General features: G+C 42.1%; 1 protein-coding gene across 1 annotated transcript in view; it reads right to left on the bottom strand.

Moving 5' to 3' along the window:
* Positions 1-771, bottom strand: part of LOC124406122 (circadian locomoter output cycles protein kaput-like) — a 52,841-nt gene extending 52,070 nt beyond the window's left edge. The window contains exon 1 of the mRNA XM_046881508.1: positions 268-771. Within this exon, the coding sequence (XP_046737464.1) occupies positions 268-587 (320 nt within the window). The 5' untranslated portion in view covers positions 588-771. The remainder of the gene's footprint in view (positions 1-267) is intronic.
* Positions 772-12,595: the final 11,824 nt, after the last annotated feature.

Below are 12,595 nucleotides of genomic sequence, written 5' to 3'. Positions count from 1 at the left end.
ATCCTCATCAATGAACGCTAAAATCTGGCAAAAAATATCGTTCAAAATTATATCCACTCAGCTTTTCGTCAAGCTGCGTGCATAATGAAGAGTAAATTGACGTACATACATGTACATTATTTTAATCTTCCGCGTCGAATTTCTCAACTTGTTATTTTCCTCAGACGTTCGTAATTAATTCCTTTTTATTATAACAAGTGTTCGCGAGGTTTTTGCGAGGCGATCGATCGATCGATCGATCGAGTATAGGTATATTTGTGGACTGACCTTGGTGCGGGTAGTTCCATGACCCCGTGATGTTGATGGGTAATCTGTTGGGGAGGTAGGTGATTATCGAGCCGGTGGTTGGCTGGGGGGGAGGTTTCGAGCTCCTGCTGCTGCTGCTGCTGGTGCTGCTGTTGCTGGTGGTGATGATGGTGGTGGTGGTGATGGTGGTGGTGATGGTGCAAAGAGGAGGACGAGGAGGTCTCGAGTTGTTGACGATGAGCCGGACGCTGAGGGGGCGCAACGGGCCCCATAAACTGTTGATGCTGATGCTGCTGTTGTGGCCACATCTTGTTGTTGTTATCCTCGTTTGCCTCATACATTACGAATTTATTTATATATACACATACACACCCACTCGAGCACAGGCACCTAGGCGGAAGCAATTTCCTTCCGCAACGCCGCTGCTACCTCACCGATAATTACAACGAGTTCACCACCTTCGTCACGGTATAACGAAACATCGCTGATCATCGCACTGTTCTTCATCATCGAACGAAGATTAACCACCAACATTTTCTCACCACCTCTTCAATGCCAATTTTTGCTACAAGTTTCTTTATTTTCTTCTTTCTTTTTTCTCTCTATTGTTCTTATCCTCTTGTCGGAATTAAAAAACTTTTATTATATTTAAATCGATCACAACTACCCCTTCACTTTATTCTCTTCCACCCTCATCCCCGGGTAACTTTACGTATTTTGTTTACTCCGCAAGTAATTTGTTTATTTTCTTCTTCTTCTTCTTCGGTAAGTGTCTTAGGTATTATAATTCGAGACAATGCACTCCCGAGACGGCGGCGCACTGCTGGTTTGCTTATCGCTAATTTTTACACCACGTAGGTAGTCAGTGCACCGTTACAGCCAGAGTTGATTGCACGCAGCTGCCGATACATGATGATGATGATGATGATGATGATGATGATGATGATGATGACGATTATGACAATGTATACTTAACGAACACATAAATATATACGTGCGTTTGTACATACGTATAGTAATAGAAAGAAAGACATACGTGCGACTAACCGGAGCTCGGTGGCAACTCGCGACTCACAAGATATTATGTAAATACATAAATATTTTTCGCAATATATAAACTGTATAAATATTATTTATCAAAGTTTCGCGAACAGGATAGAATTTAAAAGAAATGACAAAAAAAATAAAAAAAAAAAAAACACTCGCTTCAGTAACATTGTTTTTCATTTTGATGTTTTATTTTCACCCCCCTTCCCCCCTATGAGTAACGTATAATATTCGTGTATTACACATATTATATATCTTGTCATACGCGCTGTTAAGACGGATTTCTGATCGTCCCGGCTCTTCAAATAAGCATTAGTTATTATTGCGTTATAATTTTTGGATATTTGCGCGTAAATTCCAGACGATTAAGCGGATCAAGTTGTTCGGTATTAATACGGCTCTCTTCCAGCGTCAACCGCGACACTGCGAGGAAATAGTGAAAAACACGTTCTCCGTAATTGACACAAGTAAGTAAGTAAGTAAGTAAGTAAGTAAGTAAGTAAATACCCATTACAGGCGTGATATATAATATATATCAAGAGCCTTATCGGAATTGGAACTTGTTGAGTGAGCGCGACCTTGACACCGTGTCCTAGATGAAGCCCCGAGGCGGGAAATCCGCCGAGTATTTCAAACTACACAAACTAGGGAGAAGCTGGTCGATGGAGGCGGAAGGTAAGGGAATGGAAGAGAAGGGAAGAACGTAGCATGAATCGTCGGTGTACAAAGTGTCAAATGAAAATATAACAGTTGCGACGATCGCAGCTGCGAAGGAGGACGGAAATAATTTAAGCGTAAGTGTGTTGCATTTCTATCAATTGATTTCATTGACAATTGAGTAGGTACGTAGCAGACGCTTGATAGGTAGGTCATCTCTCAAACTGCCGTCAAATTACGAGGCACAACACCCAACGCCCGCCGCCGGTGTGCACCAAGTATATTCTACGCCGTAATCGATCGCGTCAGGGTGTATATGTGATATGTAACATGTAACACAGGTACGAGTGTTAATTATTAAAAAGTAAGATATTTTCCCCTCCCCCCTCCCTCCCCGTCCCCCTCCTCCGTGAAACCTCCCTGTTTTCCATAGTTTCTTAGAGAAAGAAAGATAGAAAGAATGACGATAAGGTGATAATGAAGCGAGTCTAGCGCGTCGTTAGTTAATCTTTTCTTATTTTCTCGTCGTTAGGAGAGCCGAGGTACGGGAGTATGCTTGTAAAGCACCAACGTATGTACTCGACGCACGCATATCGTGTTGTAAAATAACAAAACACCAGACGTCGTGTATGCGTAGGTGGTAATCGTCGCCGAACGGCCAGACGAACGTGCCGCTGCGCTGCACCCACCGAGAAACGCGCGAACACCGACAATTCACAATTCGGTATTTAACACGTAAGCTATGCAGGAGAAGAAGAAGCTTTACCAAACGATGAATTCAACTTGCACACACGACACGGTGTGTATCGCGTGTAGGTATGTATACACACACGTACACACCTGTAAAAAATTCACTATATATGTACAGAGGTTATCGTGTCCGCATATGCAGCCGGCGTTCTGCCGCACGATCCCCGATATATTAATTATATCCAGAGACTCGATGCATGCACGTCTTCTAATCGTCACAAACACACTCGCGATTATCTCGGGTATTAAGCGCCTCGGCGTCGCCGCTCTCTAAAGAGAAATGAGAACGACGAGGAGTTAGAAGGGGGATGAGAAGGATGACGACGATCCACTGTGATCGGAGATGGGCAAAAGGATCGGAAGAGAGCCGGAGCTGGAACTGGAGATCGGGATGGAAACAGAGATGGAGATAGAGAGAAAGAGAGCGCGCGAGAAAAGGGGAGGGAGAAAGATATATATAGAGAGAGAGAGAGAGAGAGAGAGAGAAAAAGAGAGAAAGAGAGAGAGAGAGAGAGAGACGCCCACCGATGTACGGTACGTATTATAATTGTACCGGAGGTCGCGGGGCCACCTGTGAGTAGCCGGAATTCGCGATCGTAGGAGAAACGCACACTCTCCCGCGGCTGCTGACTCTCGACTGCCGCCGGATCCGTCCCCGCGCCAGACGGCCGCCCCCTTCCCGGCCGCCTCTCTGCCACCCCCCCCCCCCCCTCCCCTCACCCCCCGGCCGCCGCCGCCGCCGCCGCCCAGCTTGCGGAGTTTTTCTACATACATACGTATACACAGTATACTACACGCCTGTACGCGTGTACTGCATATATACATACGTACAAGGTAAGGAACGCAGCTGTGTTACATTTGAGGGGCACTGATAACGAGCCGGTACACCTTGTACATAGGTATACATCTTACTAGGTAAACACAGACTGCCTGTGTATGTATTCGCGTGACACGAAGGCAGGATGAATTTGCGCTAGCGATTTTCGTGCGGCAGGGGAGGGGGAGGTGGTTGGATTTATTGCGCATGTGTGTAGGGTATAATAACGTTACACGGGCGCGTTACGCGTTTTAACGCAACGTATGTACGTGTAATACGTGCAATACCGCGGGAACATTGTTGCGATAGGTTGGACGTTTGTTGTGACGCCGTCGCTGTCGCCGCCGCCGCCGCCGCCGCCTTGGTCGATTAGGGACTTTTACGTGTGTGTGTGCGTGTGAGTGAACGCGTACCAGCTGATCAACCGGTCCTCGATCTTTCTCGGACGATACACGTCAATGTCGAGTTGCCTGCAGGGCGGGCCTGCTCTACCGGTAATCGCTGGATCCACGCTCTACTCACGCTTCTGTGCGTCCAAGTACATGTATTATGCGTACACATGTTATGCGTTGTTGCAAGGAAAGCCTGGTGAGCAACACCTTGCGATTCGTGGCAGAAGAAAAAAAAATATATATATGAAATTTAAGCGACATTAAATTATAATTGGCATTATTATCGAGGGGGAAAAAAATAATAGATAAATAAATAAACGAGAAAAAAAGCACATTCATAATTTCTTAACTGTAACGTTACAGTTGTTACGGTGAATCGATAAATTCGAGGCAGCTCTGTGTATTAATTTTAAGTCGTGTTCGGATTGAAGAGGCCTAAAATTTCACCGATTGCCCGTTATTTCTTATCGTAGTGTAAAACGTTGACGTAGATAGGAATGCAGAGCTTCGTTACGAACGTGTGATAAAAGAAAACGAGATGAAAAAAGGAAAGAGAAACAGAAACGAAAAAGAAAATGAGAAAAAAGAAAAGAAGAACAAATACCAAAGAACAATCAAGTAATTGATGTTTTGTTATTCGGCAGCGACCCGATAGTACTTGAGATAAGTGTATACGCGTTGAAGCTTGTGTGGGATTGTGGGATATACATATACTACACGGCATGCTTGTAATATATGTATATATATGCAGAGGTACGTTATATCTACACACTGTACAGATTGTGCGGACCGAAACACGGAGACAAGTGCCACTGACGTCACTTGAAAAACATCTAGTTATTACAACGATTTTGATAGGTAGGAGGAACGTATTATGGGTTAGGTTAGGTTAAACGGACTCTCTTCTGCAGTACGTATATACGTATATACATACATATACATATATATAATTATCGTGAAGCCAAATTGGAATATTATCTCGGGTTCCTGACAATGCATCGGTATTTTTTCATCTTGTACCAACGACCTCCGAAAAAGGTTTGACGAGAGCTATTTAAGGATAAGTTTATCGTAAATTCTGTACATAATACTATTCCGTTTATTAACGAAAAACATTCGGCAAAGTATAAGGGTAACATTTTCAAGCGTGAGTATTCGGTATGAGAAGCGAAAAAAGAAGCGTACCATTCGAAGATCTTTTGAAGATTTTTCAATTACTCTAATTACATGCTAGAAGATCGAATAAAATGTTACCGAAACTGTTTCTACGTGTATAAAAACGAAAAATCGGTGATTCAAATAAATCCAGTTGTTTTGAAAGAAATTTAAAGGAAAGAACAAAAAAAAAAAAAAAAAAAAGAAAAAAAAAAGAAACCACGATCACGGGTAACAGAAATATCTGTATAATTTGTCAATTACCACCACCTGATATTATACACATAACAAAGTATACAAATCGAACGACGCTGCCCATTATAAATATACACTGCAATAATAATAAAACATCTCGCGAGCGGAACGAATTATTTTTGCTCTGGTGTAGAAATGTATAGGTTGTTAACTATACGTACGATACATATATAGTCGACGTAAGTGCAGAACGGCGCTTCATATACGAGGTGGAAAATCGCGTAAGGCACATTGTGGCGAAAAGAGCTTGCGATAAAAACAATAATTAATAAAAGAAACAAGAAATTGTTCGAAAGAATTGTCTGAAATTCAGTAAATCGTAATAAAACGAAATACACTCATACTTCGAAATCTTCGTTCCTTAAAAAATATTGCGAAATTAAGAAAATATTGATTTTCACAATAACGTGACGAATTCCCGTTTCGAATTGCAATTCGCATCATTTCCTCCCTAATCGTGTTCCGGTCACTTTTCTGCTGCATCGATTCGATACTTCTTGACCAGACTGTACGCCCGATATCTAAACGTACCTTATACCTATACCTATACGTAATACCGTCATGCGGATTGCGAAAGGTTACGGGTAGGACGTATTTATGCGATATATATCTATAGTCGCAATAATTTCGCATGAACCCGCAGACATGCTCGTCGTCTACGACGGCAATGAGGATTTCCTGTGTCCGAGCTGTGCCCAGCACCGCTGGATACACTGAAATCGGCTCTTCACTTCGAACAATGACGAACCTGGCCATTATATTAACAATTTATAATTTTAATACCGTAGTTTGACATCTTTGGTTTCGCCAACCAGCATCATTTATCGCGTATTGGATAGCTGGTGAATGATAATAATTTATAATAAGATCCGCATGCAGGATACGTTGAGGTGGGTCAAACTAACCGATTACGGTAGTCGATCGGAGCGATTGATTGCCTTCTCCTTTTTTACAGCTGTATAATAAATTCGGCAGAGACTGAAATTTAAGTCTGGCAAGTTCGTGATTTATTTGAGCAATAAAGAAGGAAGACCCGCTGTTGAAAGGCAGAGAGGAAATATGGGAAATATCGTTTCACCGGTGGTTACTCCCGGTTATTGGCGGTTATCGATGCGGTAACGATATACCGATCTTGTCCTCGGGTTGTAAAAATCTGTGTAGGTACAGAGTACTTGGCGTCCGCGAGGTCGTAAACGAAAAATGTATAAAATACTCCTCAGCGTGCGCTTATTCGGTTCGCCGAATTTCCCTTTATTTATTCATTCATTCATTAATTCTTACATTTTTCATACACAGAGAGCCCGAAGGTAATCGCACTTTGCACGTTCACTTTCCGAGCTCGTAAAATCTGCTCACCGCGAGATTTCTTTTCGGCACGAAGAGAGGCTAAAATTACCAAACACAATCTCGCGTCATGGGCAGTACAACAACGATCCAAAAATAGACGAGAAAATCCATCAATAGTAGATTATTATCGACTCCTTTCCCTGCGTCGATAAATTAATCATAACGCGAAGAGGCAAACAATCGCTCCATTGTTCTTCAAACTGCCGCAGGCACTCGAGATTATTACATGTCTCTGCGATAACGCGTTCGGCCCTATATACTAACGGTAGGCAAGGGTTACCATATCACCATGACGGAGCTTGCAAACTTCGAATCGTCTCGATATCGTTAAAAACAAAAAAAAATAAAAATAAAAATAAAATAAATAAAAAATCAGTCTTCTCTGAGCGGATATTCCAGTGAATTTATGTGGGATCGAGAATTTTCGTGATTTGTCAAAGTTACACAAGACAAATCGATTACACCTCAAATACTGTTTCATATGTACGGAATAATATTCAGAGCAACGTGCCTCGAGTCAAGGGGGGTTGGGGGAGGGGGGGGGGGGGGGGGGGGGGGCAATAAAAACGAAGTCCCCTTACCTGTACGACGACGTTGTACTTTCGGGAATACTTCCAGAGGAAGTAGCTCCTGACTCGTCGTCCTCCAGCTCGTCCTTCATTTTTTCAGGGCTGCAGGTTCTGTAACAAAAATTGAAACAAAACATTTCTTTAATCTGTTTCGCTCTTCTTTATTGCATTTTATTTTTTTTTTTTTGGCTTTTTTTTCTTTCTTTTTATTTTGCTTCAATCACGAAATGACACAAGTACCGACTTCATGCGGTGAGACGAGAATGCGATACGCGTCATGAAGTGAAAATAAAAGTCTATATTAAGCTGCTGCTCTTGCTGCTACTGCAGCAAATTATTATCAGCGCGTATAAAAAACGATGCGACATCGTCCTCCAATTCTGAAGGCGATCGCCTCGTGTGCCGAGTTAATACCGGTGAAAACGCGAAATTACTTTGTTTACTAGCATTTTCTTTTTTTTTTTTTTTGCATACCCAAAGAAACGCTTTTACGCGGTTATAATACAACGACTTTGTACGCCTGCAAGGGGGGTGGAGGAGTGTCATTGCCCTTTTTGCGCACGTGAATTTGCATTATATGCGTAAACATATATAGGTATATGTATACATGCCGTTTTCCTTTCATCCGACGAAATAAAATTAGCTGGCATTGTATAATATACTTACAAATAATAATCTGAGAAATTTTCAGAACGCGATCTTTCCTTTTTTTTTTACAGACTTTTCAGTTCAAGTTCAAACTTTCCAAACGAAAACTACGATGTAGAGTATAATTTTGAGTCGTTGCGGTTTGAAAGAATTTTCGAAACAAACGTAACAGGAAAATACATGATCAACGTTAGAATGTATAAGTGAAGATTTTTTTTAATTAGAGAGCAGCGATGGAATCTCTCCCTCATCTCATCGTCGATAAATCCATTTTTAATTGCAGTTTCGAAGAAGTCTCGAAAAAAAATTCTCGCCATTTTCAGCTCCGAGATGTTTCAGTAACGATTGTGTCACGACCGAAGCTTCGTAACAGAATCTAGCTAATTATGCCAAACGGCGGGTCCATTCGTTATATCTATGTGGCTTGCACGGCCTTCAACCACATCCTGAAAGCAATGTTGGCCCGATAAAGTTACCGAAGGTCCCGTGAGGATGAAGAACTCGGGTATCGGTCGTTACAGGCGGCAACGTTATTCACCCCAGACTTCCGGGTGCAGGCGATTCGGTAAAGCAACTTAAAACGTCGTGAAATGTTTTATCAACGTTAGAAATATTTAATCACGGGTGGTGAAAACCGCGAGAGATATGCTGGGTATAAGGTAGGCGAACCAGTTACTGACTCTGTCCCAATTATGGACCTTTTTTGGTTGTACATACCTGTTTGCTCCTTGGTTCTAAAATTGGCAAAATAGCTATTTATGTGGCATGTCCGTTAACCGCCTGTTTTTTTTTGGCAAGAATAAAGATTTCAGGACGAGCTGAAGACGAGCCGGAAGCGAGTACTGAAACTATCGGAGCCAAAAAACGGTTTACGGGCATGCCACATACAATATTTTTCACGGTATGGGCATTGAAAAGCAAAAGGAAGAGTGAGGTTATGTCGCGATCTGTTCGACGAAGCTACTTTATTCGGCAGTTTGGGATGCGCACTTCTAACTGCGCATTAAAACTGCCGAATAAAGACTTTATTCCGCAACTTTGTTCGCAGCCGTATAAAGCGTCACTTTACGGAACGAAAACTGCCACAAAAAGTGGACTTTTCAATGCCCATGCCGTAAAAAATAAATTTCCAGTGTCGTAGCCCTCTAAAATAATTGGTGTCAGTAATCGAGAAATTCACAATTCGTAAATTTATAATTTTGGAACATAAAAGGATCGATATTTGGGTCTTAACGTGTCAACGACTGGTACACTGACCTTAGCTAGATTTCTTTTCGCATAGACAAGTTGTTGCAGTTAATTGTAAATTCATTGAGGAGAGAATGTTCCTTCGGAACGATGATTGACGCCAAAATTTCATCATTTTAGTAACCTTTCGATCGAAAAATCGTTTTATTTCCAAGGGAGTCCATACGGATCGAGTTATCTTATAAAAAATGTCGCCAGGTGAAGTCAGCTAGTACGACATACCCATACGTACTGTATGCAGGTATTATCCGTTTGTTCAGGTTTGTTTACACGACGGGCCGTTGACACCGACGACGAGGAGGCTTTCGCAACGAAGCGCATATTAACAGCAGCACAGCACCTTCATACACACACACGAAAAGCTACGTAGAATGAGAGTACGACGGGCTTATGCAGCAGCAGCATATGTAGGAGAGCACCATGGCCGTTGCCCTCGCTCTGCTCTGCTCTGCTCTGCTCTGTTCTGCTCTGCTCTCTGCTCCTCCTGAAGCGATATGCTGACGTGAGTGTACTTTTACGCTGCTTCTTTCCATGGACTTGTGTGGAGGATAAACAAGGAGGATAAGGTACGTATACTGCAGACGGCTTGTATTTGCCACGTAGCTTCGAACAGGACTGTCTTTCATCCACTTTTATCACACACGCTGTACCGATATGTAGGTGTTCGGTGTTGTTGTGCAGCGACATTGTGTTTGATCAGTGGTTGGGTGTACTTTGCAGGTGTTGCGGTCGGAACGTTGTCAGTGTCACTTCGCTCGTCGACGACTCTGTGAAAAGTTCGATGCGACAACGATCTGAATCTGACGTTTCTTTCACCGAATCCCTCGCTCACAGACTTCTGTGCATCGTTGCAGCGTAGTTCGGAAACACATATGTATATACCTTCTACGAGCTTAACGAAAACCCCAACAATTTCTCCAGGGTAGGAGTAAGAAAAACGCGCCTATTCCTTTTCCTAAACCAACTAGCTGATTGAAGATCGCTCCAATCAAGACCGTCCAGACCGGGAAGAGAGTCGGAAGACCAGAAGGTCTACCCGGGTAAAGGATGATCGACTAATAAGAGCCGTAAGCTGCGATTTGCAATGGCGATAAGGCGTTCTTGTCGCAATTATTATCATTCCGCTGGTCTAGCCATGTAAAGATTGGTCAGGAATTGTGTACCATCATCTTCGTCAACTCACACTCTTTCCGTCCTCTATAGGCAATCGTTTACAGAATTCTCGAGAAGCTTAGAAATTTCGAGAAATCTTGAGCCGTGGCCAATTCGTGTTGCTGAAAATGAACACAAACATCAGGAAAATTCCATTTCACGAATCGTTATCATCGATGTTATGGTACATAAGTTTTACCGACATGTGTTCTCATATTTTCCACGATTTTAACATTCACGTCCACCGTAACCTCCAGAGTAACTTAAAATTAATTGAATGACGTAGGTTTGCGACAATCTCCGCCACCTTCTTCGACGAATAGCGAGTGTTAAAGAGTGAAGAAATTCAGACGTTACACAGTAGCTAACCAACAAGTCTCGCCTCTCTACGACTCATTTACGCAATCTGAATTATCTCTTGTAAACGCAGTTGGCATGACGCCGACGCGATGGCAAAATTTAGAATCTCGAGGGGTTCCGTCCGTCCAAACTCGGTGCAATCACTTCTTGCAATATCCAACGTTGACGAGATACGATTTTTCTCTCGCCTTGGTTTTGACTTCGTTTCTTGGTTCGAACGAACGAACGAACGAACGAACGACGATCGAAGCAGTTTCTGATTTTATTTATTAAAAGGACAGGTAATTCGTCGCATCTACTTTTATATGCAGAAACTAGAAAAACAAAGATGCATCAACAAGACTAACAAGTTTGGCCTTCGGACGGCGACCGATTAGCAATGAATTTAATTCTCATGGGACATATCAGATAAATCGGTATAAGTACCCGCATGTCGTATATTATCGCGAATGAGGATGCGATAGGGGCAGGCAGAAAACAAGGATACCTCCTAGGAATATGGAAATTTATACACACAAGTTACATAGTGCGAAAGACGAGGCGTCGAAAAATTAGCCCCAATTTAACCTCTTTGCACGTAGATCAGGTATATCAACGACAGATTTTGAGAATCGTTTTGACGTTATAAAGAACAAATGATCAAACGTTGATTCCTCCATAATTATAAGACACGTCAAAGAAAGAGATTAATTGTAACGTCAATTCCCACCGATCTGACACTGGAAATACGACGGGCTATTCGACGCAAAACTGATCCTCAAAGAAATCCTTCCATTGAAAGATCTAGTAATTCTCTGCCAGTAGCTCAGGCTACATTTTGCCTCATTTTGTCGGAATACCGTAAATTTTGCAATTACGAATTCCTTCACGGTACTGGATAAGCTTGTTTTTTTTAATTTTTGTTTTGTTCTTCCTTACTTTCGAAACAAAAGCCAGCTGCTGCTGCCGCTGCTCTTAATTAGATCGCGAAATAACCAAGCGGCTTAATTTCAGCGCAGTCTGAAGCAAAAATACAAAATGGCGATAATAAATTCGTGGAATTCATGCCGTTTTTTTTTTTTTTTAATTTTTTTTAAATCATTTCTGCGTCAAATGCTAATGTATTGAAGTGTTTATTTTCAGAATTGCGTATAGGATGGGGTTGCTGAGTCCTTTTTAGCGTTTGAGACGCGCCGACTTTGATATTTGGAGATATCGACCAGGGCACCCAACCAGTCGATATTCCCCTTATTGACCCAGGAATTACGAAAATGTACGCGATGCTTGAAATAGAATTGAACTGATGTTTTATTATCTTCCCTGATTTCATATCCCATGTTTCCTCTCGGCTGACTAAAAACTCCTCACGATGGGTAAAAACAGGCGATCGGTTCCTGAGTATACACGTGCCTTGAGTAAAAATATCAAAGAATATGACGAGTTGATGCAAGATGAAAATTACAAAATTTTACTGTGTCGCAGGTTGTTTGGAGTATCGTGCTGAAACGAGGCTGAAGTTAGCAGCCAGAATTAGCAGCCAAGTATTCTAATGTTCATTCGAGTGAGATAGAGAAGTCTGATAATCAAAATTTAATGAAACACCTTAAACCCCCGATACTTTTACAGAATTATGAGGATAAAATTGAACTGCATTTTTCTATTTAGAAAAAATTGATCTAACACTTTTGGCTTCTGACTCTGGCCACTGACTTCAGCTTCGCGCAGTTAAATGCTTCTTCGAATTTTTTCATAAAATTTAGTTCGCGATAAGAGAGCCATGGAACGATAAACTTGGGATGATTTATGTAAAGCTGCAATAACCGAGGAGTGCATCGATACCCCCGGTAATCTGAACGCCTGCGCGCAATTATAATTAGAAGCGCGCGTTGGCATGCATCCGTGGCATGCAGCGTAACACGACGATAAGCTGTCGCTTATTCGAAATGGCATAGTAACACTACGTGTGTAGGTAC

This window comes from Diprion similis, chromosome 4 (assembly GCF_021155765.1).
Source record: "Diprion similis isolate iyDipSimi1 chromosome 4, iyDipSimi1.1, whole genome shotgun sequence".
NCBI classification, from domain to species: domain Eukaryota; kingdom Metazoa; phylum Arthropoda; class Insecta; order Hymenoptera; family Diprionidae; genus Diprion; species Diprion similis.
This window is presented reverse-complemented; position numbering and strand designations above follow the sequence as displayed.